Source organism: Heterodontus francisci, chromosome 8 (genome assembly GCF_036365525.1).
Source record: "Heterodontus francisci isolate sHetFra1 chromosome 8, sHetFra1.hap1, whole genome shotgun sequence".
Lineage (NCBI taxonomy): Eukaryota > Metazoa > Chordata > Chondrichthyes > Heterodontiformes > Heterodontidae > Heterodontus > Heterodontus francisci.
Genome location: NC_090378.1, coordinates 23957017 through 23982613, shown reverse-complemented (window position 1 = coordinate 23982613; position 25597 = coordinate 23957017). Strand labels below are relative to the sequence as shown.

At 44.2% G+C, this 25597-nt stretch overlaps 1 protein-coding gene across 1 annotated transcript; it reads right to left on the bottom strand.

Moving 5' to 3' along the window:
- Window positions 1–500: 500 nt before the first annotated feature.
- Window positions 501–25071, bottom strand: zgc:109982 (uncharacterized protein LOC553564 homolog). The gene is made up of 6 exons (XM_068036356.1): window positions 24975–25071; window positions 23875–24036; window positions 12509–12688; window positions 12232–12325; window positions 1923–2106; window positions 501–740 (listed from the first exon to the last, which is right to left on the bottom strand). The coding sequence occupies exons 1-6, from the start codon at window positions 25069–25071 to the stop codon at window positions 501–503; spliced, it is 957 nt and encodes a 318-aa protein (XP_067892457.1).
- Between the last annotated feature and the right edge of the window lie 526 nt (window positions 25072–25597).

Below are 25597 nucleotides of genomic sequence, written 5' to 3'. Positions count from 1 at the left end.
GATCTACCCAGTTGCCCCTTCCAGCTCGGTCCCAGCCACAACCGCCTGGCAACCCCACCCCCACCCCACCCCTGACAGCACACCTGAGGTCTGCAATCTTCCTACCCACCGAACCCCAATCCGAGGCCCACCTGTTCCTCCTCCAGACCACTGTGGTACAATTCAAACAATTAAATGGAAATTCGAGCACTAACCAGTGCAGGCTTCTCCCACAGCACCATCTACAATAGGGTGAGGTCAGAGGTCCAAAATCCAGGGCTCTCCAGATCTCACTGTGTGAGCAAGGGCTGCTAACATGCGCAAGTGAGGAAATTACTTTCTGTTTCTTACTCATTTTACATACAGAAGAGCTGAATTGTATGTTCTAGCTGGGATACTCCCAAGATATGAGAAATATTGAAGAAAATTATAACATGAAACTCAGCTAAGAAATAACAGTAATTTCTTTCGTTTCTAACAACATGTGACTTCTAGCTATTCCATAGTTAGGGTAAAGAAGGCTATTCCTTACTGCTCGGTTTTCCAAGATTAAAACTCTTTTTGCTTCTCCACCTTAGCAATTTAATAAAATTGAGGCTGGCATGGAAGACTTTGTCATGATGGAAGACCATTTTGTAGAAGGTGTCAATGGGAAGATCTCCATTTGGATCTGCGTACTTCAGAGTTGTCATGGGGGTGTAAAGGGTATTTGTCTGATGACGGAATGGTGGATTATCTGAGAGAATGATCTTCATTGTGTGCTGTTCAATAAAAGAAAAGAGAAAAACAGTCAAAACCACAGTCACAAAATGAGTTGGAAATTGTAAGAATTAACTTTAACTATGGTTTTCCCTGAGCCACGCACTCCGTTGGCGCTCTCCCCACCTCCCTATATTTATCAGGTGCATGATGGGCACGATTTTTACACCTGGGTCACCAAAGCAAGCTGCAAACCTGCCCTAGACTGGCAGCACGCAGGCTCGATTTTAATGGTGGGCAAGAAGGAACTGCCCATCTGTTAAAATTGTGCCAGTCAGAGGCAGCCTTTGGGGACCAGAGAGAACTCCGATCTCTGGCACTAAGGTCAGTGGATAGGCAGGGGAAATACGATGGTGGGGTTTGGGGGTCAGGGGAGGCTGCGAACATGGGAGGCCCAAGACTTTCTTGAGTGCCCTGGAGAGGAATCCTTGCTGTTCCAGAAACAAGAAATAAATTACTTTAATGGGCTTCTTCTGGCTGCTTGTGTTGGCAAGTTTGGCCTGGCACTGCTGCCCAGCTCAAGCTCAGGCTAAAATTGCAGATCAGGTCTCACTGATGTCATTGGAGCCTGATCTGCATATTTAAAGAGAAGCTTCAGTTGGTTGTCTTTATCACCTGCAATTTGGAATTGCAGTTGGGCAGAGGAGTGGGTAAGTAACTCAGTCCATTTTAACTGCCCCCTTGCCTGGTTTCTGCCAGGCAAGTATGTGGGACGGGCAGTTAAAATCAAGGCCAAAAAATTCAATTCATTTTCCAAAACATTGCAGGAATACTTGAGTTAAACAACTACTGCTTTCAGTTAATACTGGGAACACCACAGTCCCCAAGCTTCCTTTCAAGTCACACACCATCCTGACTTGGACATAAATTGCCATTCCTTCATTGTTGCTGGGTCAAAATCCTGGAATTTCCTCCCCAACAGCACTCCAACAGAACTGCAGGGGTTCAAGAAGGCAGCTCACCACCACCCTCCCGAGGGCAATTAGGTCTGGCCTTGGCCACGAATTAAATAAAAAAAGATACAGGCTAATGTTTTGTCAATGTCGAGGTCACAGGTTGATCTTCAGTTTAAAATTAAAAAAGAAGGAAACACTGAACCTATTCCTTCGAGCATAGTTCCATCCATCTGATTTCACTATTTATTGATTTTCAGTGTAAGCCTCGATAAGTTTGATTGTTAGTACCTCAGCCACTTCATGTGCACTTTGTCCTAGGCTTAAGAATATTTCCTTGTAGTTGCGCAAGTAAATATTTGTGAACATATCTCTTGTTTCCTGGTCTGCTGCAGACAAATCTACTTTCAATCCGTCTTCATAAACCTTCCTCTCAAATTCAGTGATCACAGGGCCAGGTTCAATCAGAGTAATGCTGTCAGGTAAAAAGGAGAGGTTATTGATGAAAGCCTTTGCATTGGTTATGAAAATTATTTTTTTGAGCAGCCAGCAGGGGCATTCATGGGCACAGTAATTTTTTTTCCTTTAATCATTTTACCTTTGTTAACTTTCAGCATTTTTGACACTGTAAAATGAAAACCGTAGAGCCAGATCAGCGTACACTTTGAAATCAAATTCGAAATAGAGTTCTTGGTACAAGCCTGTTATTTTCTACATGAACAGTAACATAGCTAACGTAACTAAGGTTAAAAAGGACACTTGGTTTGAACAACACTTGTGTGAAAATAGTGCAAAAATGAGTTTTCTCACTAAAATGCCGTCAGAACAATTTTAATCTGTTTGCGCTGATAATGTCTGTTTAAATTCAGTTGTCATCACGCTCACCTCTCAGTCAGACGGGTGTAGGTTCAAGCCCCACCAAGAACGAGAGCACAGAACCTAGGCTGACACTTTAAATACTGTGTTGAGGGAGTGTGGCATTGTCAGAGGTGCCGAGACATTAGACCAAGGCCCATTGGGCTGCCTAAATAGGCAGAACTTTGCTCAGTGCAAATTGGACACTGTATTTGCCTACATAACTACATTTCAAAAACTATCCATCAGCATCAATTTTCAACTTACTACAGGGGACTAAATTTTGGCATTCAGGATCTGCAGCCTATTGTAGAATCCATACAATTTTCATGCTAGTTGCTTTCAATGGAAATGAAAGTAAGGTGTTTTTTAACGTAAGGGGCAGACAGTCTGCAATGCCAGCTTTACATTTGCGTGGCCAATGAAATTTCATCCCACTGTTTGCAAAACAATTTGGAAAGTTTTGAGAATGTGAGAAGGCACAAAATAAATGAAAGTTGTATATTTTTAATAAATTAATATAACTGGTGACAATTCAAAGCCCTATTGTGTTGTGAGTGCTGTGGACAAGCAACAATATTACATTTTAGTTACCTGGCATTGATAATAAACTATAACAGTTTTGAAAACTAATAGTTCCTGAGGCCTAAACTGAGAATATGTTAACAGAGAGTGTTTAACTTGCACTAGTAAACAGCAATTAGCACTGGTGATACAATAGCATAACATTATGTATTGTGGTATATATTTCTGTATGTTCGGAAACTCTGAGCTTAAAAATGTCATCGGATAACAGTGCATAACAGAGGCTGGGTGCTCACCATCAAGGGGCAGGAGTCATCCCAGACACCTTCCATCCACTTGCTTACATCCAGCTCAAAAGGACCATTGCAACAGGAGATTGTCTTTGGTCCTCACCACCAACTTCATTCCCTAAACACTGACTCCATCTCTCTCCCTCGCAATTGTCTGAGGCCGACCATTCGCAAACTTGGTGTTGTATTTTGATTATGAGATGAGCTACTGACCATATAAACTGCTCCATCACCAAGACAACCTGGACCACCTCCATGACATTGCCCAACACTGCCCCTACATCAACTCATCTGTTGAAACCTCCTTCGTTACCTCTAGACTTGACTATTTCAACACTCTCCTGACTGACCTCCCAACAGCCAATCTCCACAAGGTTGAGATCATCCAAAAATCTGTTGCCCGTATCCTAACTCCGCACCAAGTCACGTTCACCCATCATCCTGTCCTCATGACCTACATTGGCTCCCTATCCGGCAACATGAATGAATTTGGACATAACAAAGGCACACCCAGCCCAGTCGCCTGAGCAAAGTTATCCTTACAAATAGCTGAATACTTGTGCAGAAGTTGGGAGAGCTGTCGCACAGTTTGGTCAAGCAGTAGCCTGGCATAGTCATATTCACAGAATCATACCTTTCAGCCAACATCCCAATCTCCTCCATCACCATCCCTGGGTAGGTCCTGTCCCATCGGCAGAACAGACCCACCAGAGGTGGCAGCACAATGGTACATAGTCAGGAGGGAGTTCCCCTGGGAATCCTCGGCATTGACTCCAGACCCCATGAAGTCTCATGGCATCAGGTCAAACATGGGCAAGGAAACTTCATGCTGATTACCACCTACCGCCGCCTCTCAGTTGATGAATCAGTGCTCCTCCATGTTGAACACCACTTGTAAGAAGCACTGAGCATAGCAAGGGCACAGAATGTACTCTAGGTGGGGAACTTCAATGTCCATCATCAAAAGTGGTTCAGTAGCACCACTACTGACTGAGTTGGTGAGTCCTGAAGGATATATCTGCCAGATTGGGCATGCTGCAGGTGGTGAAAGAAGCAACATGGGGAGAAAACCTACTTGACCTCATCTTCACCAATCTAACTGTACATCTTTCCATGACAGTATTGGTAGCAGTGACCACCACACCGGCCTTGTGGAGATGATGTCCCATCTTCACAGTGATGACACCCATTATGTTATGCAACACAACCAGCACGTTAAGTGAGATAAATTCAGAACAGATTTAACTGTTTTCAAAACTGGGCATACAAGAGGCCATCAGCAGCAACAGAATTGTATTCCGCCATAATCTGTAACCTCATGGCCCAGCTGATCTCTCAGTCTTCCATTACTGTCACGCCGAGGTACCAACCCTGGTTCAGTAAGGAGAGATGCCACCTGATGAAGCTATAACAGAGGGCTACATGCATGCTAAACAGTGGAAACAGCATGCTTTAGACAGAACTAAGCAATCCCACAAACAATGGATCAGATCAAAGTTCTGCAGTCCTGCCAGTCTGGTTGTGAATAGTGGTGGACAATTAGACAACTACCACCAAGAGTAGGCTCCATGAATATCGCCAACCCCTCAACAATGGCCGATCCCAGCAAAATACAAGACTGAAGTGCTTGCAATTAACTTCAGCCGTAAGTACTGAGTGAATAATCCACTTTGGTCTATTCCTGAGATCCCCACAATCACAGAGGCCAATCTTCAGTCAATTCAATTCACTCCATGTGATATCAAGAAACAGCTGAGTGGACAGGATACTGAAAAAGTTATGGGTCCTGACAACATCTTGGCTGTAGTACTGAAGATTTGTGCTCAAGAACTAGCTGCGCCTCTAGCCAAACTGTTCCAACACAGCTACTGCACTGGCATCTACCTGACAAAGTGAAACATTACCCAGGTATGCTCTTTGCTGACGATGCTGCATTAACATCTCACACAGAAGAGTGCGTGCAGAGACTCATCGACAGGACTGTGGCTGCCTGCAATGAATTTGGCCTAACCATCACCCTCAAGAAAACGAACATCATGTGACATGACGTCAGAAATGCTCCATCCATCAATATTGGCGATCACGCTCTGGAAGTGGTTCAAGAGTTCACCTACCTAGGTTCTACCATCACCAGTAACCTGTCTCTCAATGCAGAAATCAACAAGCACATGGGAAAGGTATCCGCTGCTATGTCCAGACTGGCCAAGAGGGTGTGGGAAAATGGTGCACTGACATGGAACACAAAAGTCCGAGTGTTTCAAGCCTGTGTCTTCAGTACCTTGCTCTATGGCAGTGAGGCCTGGACAATGTATGTCAGCCAAGAGCGATGTCTGAACTCATTCCATCTTCGCTGCCTCCGGAGAATCCTTGGCATCAGGTGGCAGGACCGTATCTCCAATGCAGAAGTCCTCGTGGTGGCCAACAACCCCAGCATATACACCCTAATGAGCCAGTGGCGCTTGAGATGGCTTGGCCATGTGAGCCTCATGGAAGATGGAAGGATCCCCAAGGACACATTGTACAATGAGCTCGTCACTGCTATCAGACCCACCAGCCGTCCTTGTCTCTGCTTTAAAGACGTCTGCAAACGTGACATGAAGTCCTGTGACATTGATCACAAGTCGTGGGAGTCAGTTGCCAGTGATCGCCAGAGCTGGCGGACAGCCATAAAGGCGGGGCTAAAGAGTGGTGAGTTGAAGAGACTTAGCAGTTGGCAGAAAAAAAAGACAGAAGTGCAAGGAGAGAGCCAACTGTGTAACAGCCCTGACAACCAATTTTATCTGCAGCACCTGTGGAAGAGTCTGTCGCTCTAGAATTGGCCTTTATAGCCACTCCAGGCGCTGCTGCACAAACCACTGACCACCTCTAAGCGCTTACCCGTTGTCTCTTAAGACAAGGAAGCTAAAGAAGAAGACGACCCAGGTATGTCCTGCCCACAAAAAGCAGGACAAATCCAATCCAGCCAATTATCGCCCCATCAGTCTACTCTCAATCATCAGAAAAGTGATGGAAGATGTTGTTGACAGTGCTATCAATCGGCACTTACTCAGCAATAACCCGTTCACTGCTGCTCAGTTTGGTTCCACCAGGGTCACAGTTCCAGACCTCATTGCAGCCTTGGTCCAAATATGGACAAAAGAGTTTACTTTCAGAAGTGAGATGAGAATGGCTGCCATTGACATCAAGGTAGCATTTGACCGAGTGGTGCATCAAGGAGCCCTAGCAAAAATGAAGTTAATGGGAATCAGAAGGAAAACTGTCCCCTGGCTGTGGTCATACCCAGTACAAAGGAAGATGGTTGTGGTTGTCTGAGGTGAATCATGTGTGTGCGAAGAGAGGATAGCAGGAGTTCTTCAGGGCAATGTCCTAGGCCCAACCACCTTCAGCAGCTTCATCAATGACCTTCCCTCCATCAAAAGGTCAGAAGTGGGGACTTTCGCTAATGATTGCAGTACCATTTGCAACTCCTCAGAAAATGAGGCAGTCCATGCCCGCATGCAGCAAGACCTGGACAATATTCAGGATTGGGCTGATAAGTGACAAGTAACATTTGTGTCACACAAGTGCCAGGCAATGACCATCTCCAACAAGAGAGAGTCTAACCACCTCCCCATGATGTTCAATGGTATTGTCATCACAGAACCCTCCACCATCAATATCCTGGGCGTGACCATTGACCAGAAACTGAACTGAACCAGCGATATAATAATGCGACTATGCAGAGTTTGGGTATTCTCTGGTAAGTAACTCACCTACTGATTTCCGAAAGCCTTTCCACCATCTACAAGGCACAAGTCATAAGTTTGATAGAATACTTTCCACTTGTCTGCAGGAGTGCAGCTCTAACAACACTCAACAAACTCGACATCATTCAGGACAAAGCAGCCCACATGATTGGCATCCTAACCACCACCTTGAAAACTCATGCCCTGCATTAGAACATTACAGCGCAGTACAGGCCCTTGAGCCCTCGATGTTGCGCCGACCTGTGAAACCATCTGACCTACACTATTCCATTTTCATCCATATGTCTGTCCAATGACCACTTAAATGCCCTTAAAGTTGGCGAGTCTACTACTGTTGCAGGCAGGGCGTTCCACGCCCCTACTACTCTCTGTGTAAAGAAACTACCTCTGACATCTGTCCTATATCTATCACCCCTCAACTTAAAGCTATGTCCCCTTGTGTTTGCCATCACCATCCGACGAAAAAGGCTCTCACTATCCACCCTGTCCAGCCCTCTGATTATCTTATATGTCTCTATTAAATCACCTCTTCTCCTCCTTCTCTCTAACGAAAACAACCTCAAGTCCCTCAGCCTTTCCTCGTAAGACCTTCCCTCCATACCAGGCAACATCCTAGTAAATCTCCTCTGCACCTTTTCCAAAGCTTCCACATCCTTCCTATAATGCGGTGACCAGAACTGCACGCAATACTCCAGGTGCGGCCGCACCAGAGTTCTGTACAGCTGCAGCATGACCTCGTGGCTCCTAAACTCGATCCCCCTACTAATAAAAGCTAACACACCATATGCCTTCTTAACAGCTCTATTAACCTGGGTGGCAACTTTCAGGGATTTATGTACCTGGACACCAAGATCTCTCTGCTCATCTACACTACCAAGAATCTTCCCATTAGCCCAGTATTCTGCAATGCTGTTACTCCTTCCGAAGTGAATCACCTCACACTTTTCCGCATTAAACTCCATTTGCCATCTCTCAGCCCAGCTCTGCAGCCTATCTATGTCCCTCTGTAACCTACAACATCCTTCGGCACTATCCACAACTCCACCGACCTTCGTGTCATCCGCAAATTTACTAACCCACCCTTCTACACCCTCATCCAGGTCATTTATAAAAATGACAGACAACAGTGGCCCCAAAACAGATCCTTGCGGTACACCACTAGAAACTATACTCCAGGATGAACATTTACCATCAACCACCACCCTCTGTCTTCTTTCAGCTAGCCAATTTCTGATCCAAAGCACTAATTCACCTTCAATCCCATACTTCTGTATTTTCTGCAATAGCCTACCGTGGGGAACTTTATCAAACGCCTTACTGAAATCCATATAGACCACATCCACGGCTTTACCCTCATCCACCTCTTTGGTCACCTTGTCAAAAAACTCAATAAGGTTTGTGAGGCACGACCTACCCTTCACAAAACCGTGCTGACTATCTCTAATGAACTTATTCTTTTCAAGATGATTATAAATCCTATCTCTTATAACCTTTTCCAACATTTTACCCACAACCGAAGTAAGGCTCACAGGTCTATAATTACCAGGGCTGTCTCTACTCCCCTTCTTGAACAAGGGGACAACATTTGCTATCCTCCAGTCTTCCGGCACTATTCCTGTCGACAATGACGACATAAAAATCAAGGACAAAGGCTCTGCAATTTCCTCCCTGGCTTCCCAGAGAATCCTATGATAAATCCCATCTGGCCCAGGGGACTTATCTATTTTCACACTTTCCAAAATTGCTAACACCTCCTCCTTGTGAACCTCAATCCCATCTAGCCTAGTAGTCTGTATCTCAGTATTCTCCTCGACAACATTTTCTTTCTCCACTGTAAATACTGACGAAAAATATTCATTTAACACTTCCCCTATCTCCTCCGATTCCACACACAACTTCCCACTACTATCCTTGATTGGCCCTAACCTATCTCTAGTCATTCTTTTATTCCTGATATACCTATCGAAAGCCTTAGGGTTTTCTTTGATCCTATCCGCCAATGACTTCTCGTGTCCTCTCCTTGCTCTTCTTATCTCTCCCTTTAGATCCTTCCTGGCTAGCTTGTAACTCTCAAGCGCCCTAACTGAGCCTTCACGTCTCATCCTAACATAAGCCTTCTTCTTCCTCTTGACAAGCTCTTCAACTTCTTTAGTAAACCACGGCTCCCTCGCTCGACAACTTCCTCCCTGCCTGACAGGTACATACTTATCAAGGACACGCAGTAGCTGCTCCTTGAATAAGCTCCACATTTCGATTGTGCCCATCCCCTGCAGTTTCCTTCCCCATCCTACGCATCCTAAATCTTGCCTAATCGCATCATAATTTCCTTTCCCCCAGCTATAATTCTTGCCCTGCTGTATATGCCTGTCCCTGCCCATCGCTAAGGTAAACCTAACCGAATTGTGATCACTATCACCAAAGTGCTCACCAACTTCGAAATCTAACACCTGGCCGGGTTCATTACCCAGTACCAAATCCAATGTGGCATCGCCCCTGGTTGGCCTGTCTACATACTGTGTCAGAAAACCCTCCTGCACACACTGGACAAAAACAGACCCATCTAAAGTACTCGAACTATAGTATTTCCAGACAATATTTGGAAAGTTAAAGTCCCCCATAACCACTACCCTGTTACTCTCGCTCCTGTCAAGAATCATTTTTGCTATCCTTTCCTCTATATCTCTGGAACTATTCGGAGGTCTATAGAAAACCCCCAACAGGGTGACCTCTCCTCTCCTGTTCCTAACCTCGGCCCAGACTACCTCAGTAGACGAGTCCTCAAAAGTCTTTTCTGCCGCTGTAATACTTTCCTTGATTAACAATGCCACACCCCCCCCTCTTTTACCCTCTTCTCTGTTCTTAGTGAAACATTATCGGCGCACCATGGTGCAGTCTGTACCATGTATGAGATGCACTTCAGCAACTCGCCAAGGTTTCTTCAATAGCACCTTGCAAACCTGCGGGCTCTACTACTTAGCAGGACAAAGGCTGCAGACACATGGGAACACCACCATCTCCAAGTTCTCCTCCAAGTCATACACCATCCTGACTTGGAGATTTATCATCGTTCCTTCATCATCTCTGGGTCAAAATCCTGGAATTCTTTAACTAACAGCACTGTGGGTGTAACTACACCGCACAGACTGCAGTGCTTACAGAAGGTGGCTTACCACCTCCTATTCAAGGGCAATTAGGAGGGGGCATTAACTGTGATGCCCATATCCCATGAATGAATAAAACCTAAACCTCAATTTTAAAATTCTCATTCTTGCTTTCATACCCCTCCATTTCCTCACTCCTCCCTATCTCTGTAACCTCCTCCAGCTCTGCACTCCTCCAAGATTTTGGCTTCTCTAATTCCAGCCTCTTGCACATCCCTGATTCTAATCGCTCCACCATTGGTGGCTGTGCCTTTAGCTGTCTAGGTCCTAAGCTCTGGAATTCCCTCCCAAAACCTCTCCACCTCTCCATCTCTCTTTTCTCCTTTAAGACACTCCTTAAAATTTACCTCCTTGACCAATCCTAATAGCTCCTTAGGTGGCTTGGTGTTGAATTAAGTTTTATAATGCTGCTGTGAAGTGCCTTGCTCGGGGGATATACGCGTATATTTGTTAAGAATTATGAATATTTTCTTGAAATATGTGCCATTGCCTATCTACTATCGTATCTTTCAATCTAATTCCCAATCTACCTGAACCAATACACTCCTCATACCTCAGTAAATGGCTTTGTTTAAATTTAAGACCCTACTTTTGGACTTAACGATATTACTCAAAGTTAATATGGAATTCCATCATATTATGATCACTCTTCTGCACAGGGGGAAACTCGGCTAGAAAGGTTAAGAAAAATGTCAATAAACATGGCCTTGAATTTCTTTAGGGCTGTTAGATTATTCTCAAGAGCTAGAGGTCTGTGAGGACAGAGAAAATCAGGTGGGATCTGAAAGTGGAGAGGCTTCACCCAGAAAAACATGTGCTCGACATTTGCAATGGGGCAGTTGGACCTTCCACCTGCCCCAACGATACCCCTGGCATTGGAGGAGGTGAGCCAGCTCATTCTTTGGCTCCCACCTCTAATTGCAGCCCAGCCGAACAGATGGATTCAGGAGTGAAGGTAAGTTGGGCATGCCTCACCAGGCAGATCGGTCCTTCCCTGGTGAGGCTGGAGTGGTCGTTTGGGGAGAGGAGGGGTGCGTGTAGGGTCCCGGGGGTGGGTTGGGAGGTGGAGGCGGACCCTCAATCGGGCACCCTGTGCCAGACTGCCATGGTCCCTCCCCTGGGACGCGGAAAGGCCGGCAGCTATCGCTGGGCGGCCTTTCACATCCCCAGCATGCTCGCTTGCCATGGGTAAAATACCCGTGCAGGCAGCGAGGGCCCTTAAGTGGCCATTAAGTGACCACTTAAGGGCTTTCATTGGCCTCGGACAGGCAGGCTATATCCCCCCCACCCCCGCTGACCGACCGCAGTAAAGTTGACCAGAGGTGGGAGCGGGGCAGGTAGGCCTCCCGGATCCTCCTGCTCAATTTTACGCTGCTCCCACGCCACCATCCAACCCGGTGGGGCGGTGTAAAATTCAGCCCAAAGAGTATGTTAATGCTTGTGGTGAAAGACAAAGCATTAGTTCAGAGAGAGTGTTAATAGTGGAATAATGAGCAGCTCTGACTACATGAAAAGCAGGCACATGGTTAAAAAATAAAATATTAAAAAAAAGGCCAGTCATGCTCTGAAGTTATTGAACTCTATTGAGTGCCTGCTTTTCATGTAGTCAGAGCTGCTCAATATTCCGCTATTAACAGTCTCTCTGGACTAATGCTTTATCTTTCACCACAAGCATTAACACGCGCTTTGCCTTTGTCCCAGGACAGCTTTGTTATTTAATCTCCCTCTGTCCTATCAAACACCTTCCGCTTTGTTCTTTCCCCCACCCCCTCCCCTTCACTTGCTTAAAACCTAATTCTTTTCTAACCTTTGCAGTTCTGATGAAAGGTTACAGACCTGAAACGTTAACTCTGCTTCTCTCTCCACAGATGCCGCCAAACCTGCTGAGTATTTCCAGCACTTTTAGTTTTTGTTTCAGATTTCCAGCATCTGCAATATTTTGCTTTTATATAGATAAACAAGAACTGTACAAGAATCTACTTAATAGCTATCTCTTTCCAAAATTAGCAAAATTGTTACCTACTTCAATTTGAATTTTATCGCTTGAATTGCTAAACTTTCGCAAAATCCCTCCACAGCAAATTTCGATGCCGCGTAGATGTCATTGAATAATATGCCTGAAAATGAAAGGAATAGCCAAATAATTGGAATTTTCTGTGAAAAATAACGCCTCATCACATAAGAAAGAGAAATTGATTCATGGATTAAATCAAATTAAACGGGAACATTGCAAGAAATTTAATTATTTTGATCTCCTCAATATCCATAAAGCAAGAACATTTTAGTGTAAGTCTGCATACCCTGAATGCCCATCACACTACTAATCACCACAATGTGACCCATCTTCCTCCTCTTCATGTCTGGTAGAATTTCCTTAAGGAGTCTAACAAGTCCAAAGAAGTTGGTATCCATGATATTCTTCATCTCCTCCAAGGTTTGGCATTCAATGGGTCCAATCATTCCCATTCCAGCATTGCTGACTGGAAGAGTTAATGCACACAGATTAACACAATTACACACCTTCTCATCATTTTTCATTTTTAACTTTGTAAAGCTAATAAGTTTATAAAATTATGTAGGTATCTATACATTAATATTGTTATGATCCTGTAGTTTTTTTTCCCGGGAACTATGCGGTGTACCTTTAAGGCTGGAAAAGGATCAGTACTGCTTTAAGGCAGTAAGCTCCAGGGACTGAGTCAAAGAATGCATTCTCATTGTCATAGGGTACAGCCATTCAGGACCAAGGACACGAGATACAATGTTGCGGATTGACATTTGAAACTAGCTGAAAAACTGGCTTTTGAGACACAGTTAACAGACACAGACAGACAGCTGGATCACCATGAATGGAACAGATATCTCTGATAATTTAAACTGAAGGAAGGGAAGTTAGACTGTGACAATCTTTTATCCCTCAAAAATTCTAAAGCCAAATTGATTCATTAAAAAGAGTTTGCAAGTTGCTAATTGCTGAATTCATCGCTGGAGAAGAAAAGCATCACTTCAACTGCTGAATTAGACTATCGACTATTCTCTATTGAAGAACCATTCCCCCCCCCTCTCCCCCCACCCATCGGATGGCTGTGAGGACTTAAAGCAACCTTGCACTGTTCCATGTTGGGAAGATTCCACTTCGGCAGGAGCGTAAATCTGTAAGGACATTAATTTGTTCTATTTTAAATGTTGTTTATATCTTAGTAGTGCTTAAGAATTTAGTTTTTCTAATTAAACAGTTAATTTGTTGATCTAAAGACACCTGGCTTGGTTAGCCTCATTCAGGGGTTAATAGATGGTCAATTTGGCAATGGTTTTCTTTAATTTGGAAAGTTTAAAATGATATGTTAGGCGATCTGTGGAGGGGCGGGACTGAATCAACAGTGCATTTCTCCCACCACACTCAGAATCATATATTTTGATTGGGGGCTTTGTCTTGAGCGGTTGGTCGTAACAATATAATCTCCTTGCCAAACCAGCCCTAGGCGATTTTCTTTGAGAAATTAATTCTCTAATTTTCCTTCACTGAGTTGTGAGCGCTTTCATTTTTACAGTAATACTACAGGATGAACAAATTAATTCTTGAGGGACAGGGTGCTCTGATATCATGATGTCAGTCTTTCAATCCTTTCTCCAAACCTACTTTATTAAGTCATTAATTTAAGTCGAAGATTGACTTTTAGATTGTTCGTTTTTCATACAACCATTAAGTATAGCATTACTTGCATATGTCTGTATATTTTACAAGCAACTTTCGTTCCTTTGCTTTCTTTGTTAACTGTGTCTCAGTTGGTAGCTCATTCACCTCTGAGTCAGAAGGCTGTGGATTTAAGCCCCTCTCCAGAGACTTGAACAAGAAATCTAAGCCTACACTTCCAGTGCAGTATTGAAGGAGCACTGCTCTATTGGAGGTGCTATCTTTCAGATGAGATGTTAAACCAAGGCCCCAGGTGCTTTCTCTAGGGAATTATTTTGTTCTTTCATGGGATTTGGGCAGCGCGGGCAAGGACAGCATTTGTTGCCCATCCCTAATTGCCCTTGAGAAGGTGGTGGTGAGCCGCCTTCTTGATCCGCTGCAGTCCATGTGGTGTAGGTACACCCACAGTGCTGTTAGGAAGGGCGTTCCAGGATTTTGATCCAGCGACCGTGAAGGAACGGCAATGTAGTTCCAAGTAAGTTTGTGACTTGGAGGAGAACTTGCAAGTGGTTGTGTTCCTATGCTTCTGCTGGCCTTGTCCATCTAGTGGACGAGGTCGCAGGTTTGTAATGTGCTGTCAAAGGAGGCTTGGTGAGTTGCTGCAGTGCATCTTGTTGATGGTACACACTGCTGCCACTCTGTGTCAGTAGTGGAGGGAGTGTATGTTTAAGGTGGTGGATGGGGTGCTAATCAAGTGAGCTGCTTTGTCCTGGATGGGGTTAAGCTTCCTGAGTGTTGTTGGAGCCGCACCCATCCAGGCAAGTGGAGAATATTCCAGCACACTCCTGACTCGTGCCTTGTGGATGGTGGACAGACTTTGGGGAGTCAGGAGGTGAGTTACCCATCACAGAATTCCTAGCCTCTGACCTGCTCTTGTAGCCACAGTATTTATATGGCAGTTCAGTTTCTGGTCAATGGTAACTGCCAGGATGTTGATAGTGGGGGATTCAGTGATGGTAGTGCCATTGAATATCAAGGGGAAATGGTTAGATTCTCTCTTGTTGGAGATCGTCGTTGCCTGGCGTTTGTGTGGCACGAATGTTACTTGCCACTTAACAGCCCTAGCTTGAATGCTGCCCAGATCTTGCTACATAAGGACACGGACTGCTTCAGTATCTGAGGAGTTATGAATGATACTGAACATTGTACAATCTTCAGCAAACATCCCCACTTCTGACCTTATAATGGAGCGAAAAAAAAGTAAAACGTACTATCCAAAGAAGAGCAGAGGAGTTTTCTTTGGGTCCTGTTTATCCCTCAACCAACTTCAGAAAAACAGATTATCTGGTCATTATCACATCGCTGTTTGTGGGACATGGCTGTACGCAATTTGGCTGCTGCAATTCCTACATTACAACAGCGAGTGCACTTCAAACAAACTTCATTTGGCTGGAAAGCCCTTTGTTCCTGAGGTTGTGAATTTCTTTATTTCTGTCTCTCCTAAAGATGCTCACTGGTGCAGGGAGTTCTCCAGTTCCTCGCTGAAATGACCATTTTACATGTGCGAGTCTAAATAATGAATGGCAACAGGCTATAAAACTAAGACCAATCATATTCTCGTCCAATGTCTACACGTTCACTCACAGCAGGACTGGATAGGAATAAGAACTTTGAATGTTTTTCTCCTCCTTCCTAGCCTAGGGTTTTGGAGATGTTGCACCTGATATCAGCTAACTCAGCGCAAGTAATGATTGAAGCAGTGATCTTCTGGACTCGATGCTTCATGACTACACTTGGCGGCGCAATTACCAACTTCACCATCAAGCATGCTCAGACGGCCTGAGTTGGGAGAGGCCATACCTGACTTTTGCCCAGGGGTCTGGAATTTGAGCTGGATTCCAGTTCTGCTGGATTTTCACTCTCTTTAAACTGCACCTTTGAAATCCATTGAGGGGCGTGGGTTCTTATGTTAAGTAACTATGTTGAGTGGAGTTGAGAGATATCTTGAGCCCTTTTACTGAATTAAGGTTATCGATCCCAGAAGGAATCAATTATCTTCTCCATTGGCAGCATGGCTCCAGTGGGAGCTGAAGTTTCAGAAAAAAAACAATTATTTTTCAGCTCACTTGAGCCATGAGGTGAGTTCAGTCCAAGTGGCAAGGACTAGCGATTAGGATTAACAGACATAACACATTTATTTTAATTTGGGATTAAGATTAGTGGGAAAAGTAGACTAGTTTTGATTTCAGCATCAGACTGGCAGGAATTGCAGTTTTGTTTTGTTTTTCTCTCTCCTTTCTGAGTTGACTGCCCTCCTATCTTCCCTCAATCTCTCCCTCCATTTGATCTCCCCAACCCATATTCCTTTGACCTTGCCATCTTACATGGCCTCGCTACTCCAGTCGTATCAATGACATATAAGGCCATCTCTGATCATTTCCTTGTATTGCTCTCCACCCACATTCCCCCTTCCCCGTCCCAATCCTATCTCCTTCTGTATCCAGCCCTGGATAAAGCTCTCTCCCAATTCACTTCCAACTACACTTCCAAAATCCCAACTACATAGCCTTGGGCCCTCCGTCCACCACGACATTTCTGCAGCTACCAATCTGCTCAACTTACTCTCACTTCCACCTTCGATGCCCGAATCCCTATTAAAACCATTGCTATCTCCCATCCTGGATGTTTCTCCTGGTACAGCCCTCAACTCCACTCCTTTAATCGAAGGGAGGCAGGCTTGAACAGATATGGTGGACAACTGGTTTAGCCATTGACTGCCAGACCTGGCTGGACCACATAAAGTACTACTGGGTCCTGCTCTTGTCTGCTAAAACTGCTCACTATTCCAGGATCATCCTGGAATGCAAAGAAACCTGCAGCTTCTTTTTTTACTGCAAACAGTCTTCTTAAATATCTCACCCCTCTCTCCTCCACCATCACCTCCAACAACGAGTGAGGAGCTCATAGACTTTAGGAAGGATGTGAGGGCCCTTGAGAGGATACAGAGGAGATTTACCAGAATGGTACCAGGAATGGGGGATTTTAGTTACAAGGTAAGGTTGGAAAAGCTGGGTTTGTTCTCCTTGGAATAAAGGAAATTCAGGGGAGATTTGATAGACGTGTACAAGATTATGACAGGCTTAGATAAGTTAGACAAGGAAAACTGTTCCCATTAACAAATAGTACAAGGGCAATGGAAAGGATGTCATTGCAGTGGAGAGGGTGCAGAGTAGATTCACCAGGATGTTGACTGGGCTGGAGCTATGCGGTTATGAAAACAGACTGGATAGGCGGGGGTTGTTTTCCTTGGAGCGGAGAAAGCTGAGGGGGGACCTGATTGAGGTATACAAAATTTTGAGGGGCATTGATAGGATAGATAGGAAGAAACTTTTTCCCTTAGCGCAGAGTTCAATAACTGGGGGCATAGATTTAAGGTAAGAGCAGGAGGTTTAGAGGGGAGTTGAGGAAGAAGTTTTTCACCCAGAGGGTGGTTGGAATCTGAAACACACTGCCTGAAGGGGTGGTACAGGCAGGACCACTCACGACATTCAAGAAGTATTTAGATGAGCACTTGAAATGCCATAACATACTAGGGTACGGGCCAAGTGCGGGGAAATGGGATTAGTTAGGACGGGTGCTAAATGGGCGGCACAGGTGCGTTGAGCCAAATGGCCTGTTTCTGTGCTGTAAAACTCTATGACTAGGGGACACATATTTAAAGTTTTGAGCAAAAGATGCAAGGGAAATATGAGGAAGCACATTTTTACGCAGCTGGCGGTAATGACCTGGAACTCACTGCCCACAAGGGTGGTGGAAATGGATGATTACTGACTTCAAGAGGAAGCTGGATGGCCACCTGAGAGAAATAGACTTGCAGGGCTTTGGGGATTGAGCCGGGGAGTGGGACTGAGCATAGCTCCATGGAGAGCTGGCCTGGACATGATGGGCCAAATGGCCTTCTTCTGTACCGTAAATGACTCTATGACTTCTTTGTCACTAAGATTAAGACCCTCCGATCAGCTGCTGCTGCTGCTTCCCTCCCTTCCCCTACCTCACCGGGCCAATCTTCCTCTAAGGTTCCCCTATGCCCTAACCCTAAACCTGCATCTTTCACTAGTTTCTCTCCGATCTTCTTCCTATCCTCTGAGCTCATCTTGTCCATGAGATCCACCTTCTGCTCCCACTAAACTACTGACACCCAACATCCCATTCTGGCTCCCTTGTTAGCCCATATTTTGAATGGTTCTCTCTCCTTAGGTACTGTCCACCTCTCCTTCAAATCTGCCATCATCTCCCTCTTCTCAAGAACAAACCCTTGATCCCTCAATTCCTGCAAACCACTGCCCCATCTCCAACCTTCTTTTCCTTTCCAAAGTCCTCGAACATGTTGTCAATTCTCAAATCAGTGCGCATCTTTCCGAACTCTGTGTTTGTATTCCTCTAACCACGTTTCCACTCCTGCCACAGTACCAAAACGGCTCTTATCAAAGTCACAAATGACATCCTAAGTGACTGTGATGAAGGTAAACACTTCATCCTTCTCAACCTGTCTGCATTTTTGACACAGCTGACCCCACCATCCTCCTCCAACGCCTCTCCACCGTCGTCCAAATAGGTGGGAATACACTTGCATAGTTTCATTCTTACCTATCTAATCATAGTCAGAGAGTGACTTGCAATGGCTTCTCCACACCATTACCTCTGGTATCTCCCAAGATCTATCCTTGGCTGCCTCCAATTTTTCATCTAAATGCTGCCCCTCGGCAATTTCATCAAAAAGCACAGCATCAGTTTCCACATGTACACTGAGGACACCAAGCTCTATCTCATTATCACCTCTCTCAACTCCTCCATTGTCTCTAAATTGTCAGACTACTTGTCCGACATCCAGTACTGGGTGAGCAGAAATTTATCCCAGTTAAATATTGGCCCCTGCCAAAAATGCCATTCCCTAGCCACCGACTCCCTCGCAACTGTCTGAGGCTGAACCAGACTGTTCTCAACCTTACTGTCATATTTGATCCCGGAATGAGCTTCTGACCATATATTCGTGTCATCAGTATGACCACCTATTTCCAGCTCCGCAACATCGACCAGCTCTGCCCCTGCCTCAGCTCACCTGCTGCTGAAACCTTCATCCATGGCCTTCGTACCTTTAGACTTGACTATTCCAAGCACTCCTGGCCATATTCTACCCTCATTAAGCTTGAGGTCATCTAAAACTCTGCTACTCCTGTCCTAACTCGCATCAACTCCTCTTCACCCACCACCCTGTGCTTATTTATCCACACTGGATCCCAACTGAGCAAAGCCGCATTTTAAAATTTTCATCCTTGTTTTCAAATCCATGTCTTCGCCCCTCCCTAACTCTGTAATCTACTTCAGCCCCACAGCCCTCTGAGATGTCTGTGCTCATTTAATTCTGGCCTCTTGAGCATCTCTGACTTTAATCGCTCCAGCATTGGTGGCCATGCATTCAACTGCTGAGGCCCTAAGCTCTAGAATTCCCTCCTTAAACCTCCCCACCTCTCTATCTCTCTTTTCTCCTTTAAGACACTCCTTAAAACCTGCCTCTTTAACCAAGCCCTTGGCCATCTGCCGTAATCTCTTCTTTCGTGCCTTGGAGATTAATTTTGCTTTATAATACTCCTGTGCAGCACCTTAGGGTGTTTTACTATGTTAATGATGTTATATAAATGTAAGTTGTTACAGTTGTCAGGATTAACTAGAATGAATTTCTTAGATGATTTTTCTTTAAAATGTTCAGTTGCTATTATTGAATGAGTGCTAAGATTTATCTTGTCCTGTAAGTACTGTTCTGCACCTTGTAATCTCAGCTACCCATAATAAACATATAAAAGATATAGTTTCATTACTGGATCAATGGTTAAAACCCACACAGCTTTTTTCATCCATCTGCAAACTGTGGCTTTGTTTGCTCAAAGCTTTCCTTTTTTTAATAATACCCTATTGTTTTCCTTAAATAATCCTAGAATTTCCACAAATTTATAACTTTGTCAATTTATTTATAGGAACTTTATTACTGAAATTGCTAACCAGTATTTTGTCCACTATGTGAATTTGCAATCAAGATCAGTTCTAAAACCAATGTCTTAATTTTAAGCCTGTGTTAAACTTGAATTTTTGAGCTGATTTTACACCTGCAGTGCATATAATTAGAGCAGTTGAATGTTATTCCACTTCTGTTGCACCATATCTACTGAAATATCTACAAAATGACACCAAGGCTAAAAGTATTAAATCATGATGACAGTTTGGATAACCTGGGCTTGTATTCCATTGAGTATAAAAGATTAAGTGGTGATCTAATTGCGATGTTTAAGATGATTAAAGGATTTGATAGGGTAGATAGACAGAAACAATATGGAGAAGACACCAGAACAAGGGAGCACAACCTTAAAATTATAACTAGGTCATCCAGGGTGATGTCAGGAAGCACTTCTTCATACAAAGGGTAGTGGAAATATGGAACTCTCTCCCTCCAAAAAGCTGTTGAGGCTGGGGGTCAATTGGAAATTTCAAAACTCAGATTGATAAATTTTTGTTAGGTCGGGATATTAAGGGTTATGGAACCAAGGCAGGTAAATAGTACCAGGAATGATAGGGTAGTGGGAATGCTACTGGACAAATGGTCCAGAGACATGAGTTAAAATCGCTACAGCAGCTGGGGCATTTAAATTCAGTTTTTTTTTAGAGATACAGCTCTGAAACAGGCCCTTCAGCCCACCAAGTCTGTGCCGACAATCAACCACCCATTTTTCATACGAATCCTACACTAATTCCACATTCCTACCACATCCCCACTTGTCCCTATATTTCCCTACCACCTACCTATACTAGGGGCAATTTATAATGGTCAATTTACCTATCAACCAGCAAGTCTTTGGCATGTGGGAGGAAACCGGAGCACCCGGAGGAAACCCACGCAGACACAGGGAGAACTTGCAAACTCCACACAGGCAGTACCCAGAATTGAACCCGGGTCGCTGGAGCTGTGAGGCTGCGGTGCTAACCAATGCGCCACTGTGCCGCCCTAACGAAATAAAAAGCTAATCTCAGTAATGGTGACCATGAAATTACCGGATTATCGTCAAAATCCATCTGGTTCATTGATGTATCTTTGGTAAGGAAACCTGCCATCCTTACCCGGTCTGGCCTACATGTGACTCCAAACCCACAGCAATGTGGTTCACTCTTAACTGCCCTCTGAAAAGGCCTAGAAAGCCACTCAGTTGTATCAAAATGCTACAGAAAAGTTGAACAGTAAAACCGGATGGACCACCTGGCATCGGTCTAGGCACCGGAAATGGCAAAGGTACACCCTGCCTACTTGACCCTCACTAAAAGCTGGGAACCTGTGTCAAAATTGGGAGAGCTGTCCCACAGACTAGTCAAGTAACAGTCTGGCATAGTCAAACACACCGAATCATACCTTACAACCAACTTCCCAGACTCCTCCATCACCATCCCTGGGTATATTTTGTCCCATCGGCAGGACAGACCCACCGAAGGCGGTGGTGCAGTAGTATACTGTTGGGAGGAAGTGCCCCTGGGAGTCCTCAACATTGACTTGGACCCCATGAAGTCTCATGGCATCAGTTCAAACATGGGCAAGGAAACCTCCTGCTGATTACCACCTACCACCCTCCCACAGCTGATGAATCAGTACTCCTCCATTTTGAACACACTTGGAAGAAGCACTGAGAGTAACAAGGGCACAGAATATACTCTGGGTGGGGGACTTTAATGTCAATAACCAAGAGTGACTCAGTAGCACTAACTGAGTTGGTTAATCCTAAAGGATTGAAAAGCTAAAAGCTAATCTGCCAGACGGACCTGCAACAGATGGTGAGAGAACCAAGAAGAGGCAAAAACCTATTTGACTATGTCCTCACCAATCTATCTGTTCATGCATCAGTCCATGACAATATTGGTAGGGGTGACCACTACACAGTTTCTGTGGAGATGAAGTCCCATCTTTGCACTGAGGACACCCTCCATCATGTTGTGTGGCACTACCATCATGCAAACTGAGACAGATTCAGAACAGATCTAACAGCTCAAAACTGGGCACCCATGAGGCACTGAGAGCATCAGTGGCTGAATTGTATATCACAACAATCTGTAATTTCATGGCCTGGCATATCCCTCAGCCTACCATTACCATCAAGCCAGGGGACTGACCCTGGCTCAATGAGAAATGTAGAGGAGCATGCCAGGACCAAAACCAAGGAACGTGAGTTGTGAGGATGAAAAGAGGCTTCAAGGGGATTTAGACAGGCTAAGTGAGTGGGTAAGAACATGGCAGATGGAATATGGTGTGGAAAAATGTGAAGTTCTCCACTTTGGTAGGAAAAACAGAAATGCAGAGTATTTCTTAAATAGTGAGAGATTGGGAAGTGTTGGCGTCCAAAGGGACCTGTCTATCCTTGTTCATAAATCACTGAAAGCTAACATACAGGTGCAGCAAGCAATTAGGAAGGTAAATGATATGTCGGCCTTTATTGCAAAAGGATTTGAGTAAAGAAATCTTGCTACAATTGTATAGAACCTTGGTGAGACCGCACCTGGAGTATTATGTACAGTTTTGGTCTCCTTATCTAAGGAAGGATATACTTGCCATAGAGAGAGTGCAATGAAGATCCCTGGGATGGTGGGATTGTCCTATGAGGATAGATTGAGGAGACTGGGCCTATATTCTCTAGAGTTTGGAAGAACAAGAGGTGATATCATTGAAGCATATAAAATTCTTAGAGGGATTGACAGGATAGTTGCAGGAAGGATGTTTCCCTGCCTGGCGGGGTCTAGAACCAGGGCACACAGTCTCAGAATTGGGACTGAGAGGAGGAGGAATTTCTTCACTCAGAAGGTGGTGAATCTTTGGAATTCTCTACCCCAGAGGACTGTGGAAGCTCAGTCATTGAGTATATTCAAGATAGAGATTGATAGATTTTTAGATATTAAAGGTATCAAGGGATATGGGGATAGTGCAGGAAAATGGCATTGAGGTAGAAGATTTGGTTGAATGGAGGAGCAGGTTCGATGGGCCGAATGGCATACTCCTGCTCCAATTTCCTATGTCCCTACCTAAAAATGAGGTGCCAGCTTGGTGAAGCTACAACACAGGACTACAAACATGCTAAACAGCAGAAGCAGCATGCGCTAGACAAAGCTAAGCGATTCCACAAACAACGGATCAGAATGATGATCTGCAGTCATGCCACATTAACGGGCAATTAATGGAAGGAGGAGGCTCCAGAGGTCCCCAGCATCATAGATATTGTCAGGGCCCATAACCTTTGCTGTGTCCAGTGCGCTCATACATTTCTTGCGAGCATTAATCAAATTGGCTGAAGACTGGCATCTATGATGCTGGGGACCTCAGGACAAGGCCAAGGTGGATCATCCAGTCAGCACTTCTGGCCGACAATGGTTGCAAGTTCTTCAGCTTTGTCTTATACCGCCTCTTCAGTCATGCCTTCAATCAACTCCCTAGTTGCTTTCCGACTACTGCTTCATCCATTTCCTCTGTGAAGTGGCGAAGAACATTTTGAAGTTGTTGTCTTTTTTCTTTTCTCTACCAGTCTTCCCATCTCTCCATCTATCTCTCATTCTCTATGTTTGTCTGGTAACTTGAATGAGTTGCAAGAATAACATGGAGTTTACAGCACTGAAACAGACCATTCAGTCCATGTCGGTCTATGTAGGTTTACATGCTCCAATAGTCTCCCTCCAATTTCATCTCACCCTGTCAGCATAATCTTCTGTTCCTCTTTCCCTCATGTACTTCTCTAGCTTTCCCTTAAATGCATTTATGTTATTCGCCTCAATTACTCAATGTACTCATTGCAAGTTCCACAAAGAGGTTTCTCCTGAATTAGTTTCTGGATTTATTAGTGAGTATCTTATATTTATGACCCCTTGTTTGGACACCCCCACAAGTGGAAACATCTTCTCTACGTTGACTCTATCAAACGCCTTTAAAACCATTTTAATGCTGGATTTTCTTACCAAGTATATCGATTTTCCTGTTGGGGATACTGTTAACACAGTCCCGGATTGATTTTTCACTGCAAACATCCAGCTCTTTAATCTCCAATGTTTTGCCCAGTGCATTGCCAGCAGTGTCCACAAGGTCTCTTCTCTTATCCAGATTCCGCATGGTGGCATAGACTATCAATTACAAACAATATGCTCAGAAATACAAATAGCAGATATATCGATCACAGCTTCCTCTTTAGACAAAGATCTGAGAAGCTCAATCACCAAAACATTTCCAATGCATTTGCTATTTTTAATGTTGAAAGATATGGTTTCTTATCAAGGTTCCTTATATCTTAGAAATACAACCAATTTCCTGTAATCATTCTGCTGACTTAATTTGCAGATTGAATTGACAGTATTAGATGTATTGGTCAGAATGTAAACTATGTAAACTGATTATGATTAGGGATTTGCATTTTTTCTGGATTATTCTCTTACATAACCATATATAATGTAAATCAACTTCAATGACAACACTTTGGTATTGTTATAAATGTTGTACTTTACTTTAATTTAATGAGTAAAAGTATAGATTTGCAAATACAACAGAGAAACTCAGTCATTAACTTCAGATGCTTCAGAGTTTCCATGGCAATGGAATCTCTTTCCCCTTCCTCACTCAGTTCCTGTTCATTTTCATGCTCCCAGTCTGTCCCTTGATCTCTGTTCCTTTTCCAATCTATCATTGTTCTTCACTTTATCTCTGTTTCTCTTTGTCTCCCCTATATTGCTGCCCATGTCCCTCCTCTCCCTCCTATTTCTGTTCACATTTTACCCTTAACACACTCTGACGTTATCCTGCTTGTCAGTCCTTTTCCTGTCCTTTTCTCCATCTTATCTCTATTCCTCACCATCCTTCTCTATCCTTCCCATTACCTTTGTCTCTATTACTCTCTGCCCTATGCTGTCCCTGACCCCTATATCTTCTGATCTCTTTCTGTCCTTCTTTCTATATCTGTTCAGGTCAATGATCTGAAGTTATTTTGTTTCTCTCCTTATCCTTACCTCCCTGTTCATGTCTCTGTCCCAGTCTCTCCGGGGAACAAACCTTTGTGTTTAAAACTCACCCAGAAATCTTTTCTTATCATCCCTGGCCAGTTTAGAGGCTATAGCCAGGCCAATTCCAGACGAGCAGCCAGTGATCAAGACAGTTTTTTGAGCCATCCTGAGAGTTGAGGTTCCTGTCCAAGAGAAGAGAATTTGGCTTTGAGATAGCCCAGTGCTCATTTATCTATGGCAAAACAGACTCAGCACTTGCCGAAGTTCACATCTCTAGGATCAGAGGGGATAATCTCTGATAAACAGATGGCCAGCACAGGAAAGCTTTGGCAACCTAAGCATGTTACAAAATATCACAGGTAAGGATATGATAAGTAGAACATAATTCTTTGATAACACAATAGGAATATACAAGTTCAAAAGCAAAATACCGAAGATGCTGAAAATTTGGAATAAATACAGAAAATGCTGGAAATACTTAGCAGGTCTGGCAACATCTGTGGAGAGAGAAACAGAGTAAATGTTCCGGGTTGGTGACCTTTTGTCGTTTGTTCTGATGAAAGGTAATTATCTGAAACACTGGGTTGAATTTTAACTTACCTGACCCACCGAGAGCAGGGGAGGATTGGTAGACCAAGGGAAACCTGGAGTCGGGGTTTTAACTCCACAGTTTCCATGTGATGTCACTGAC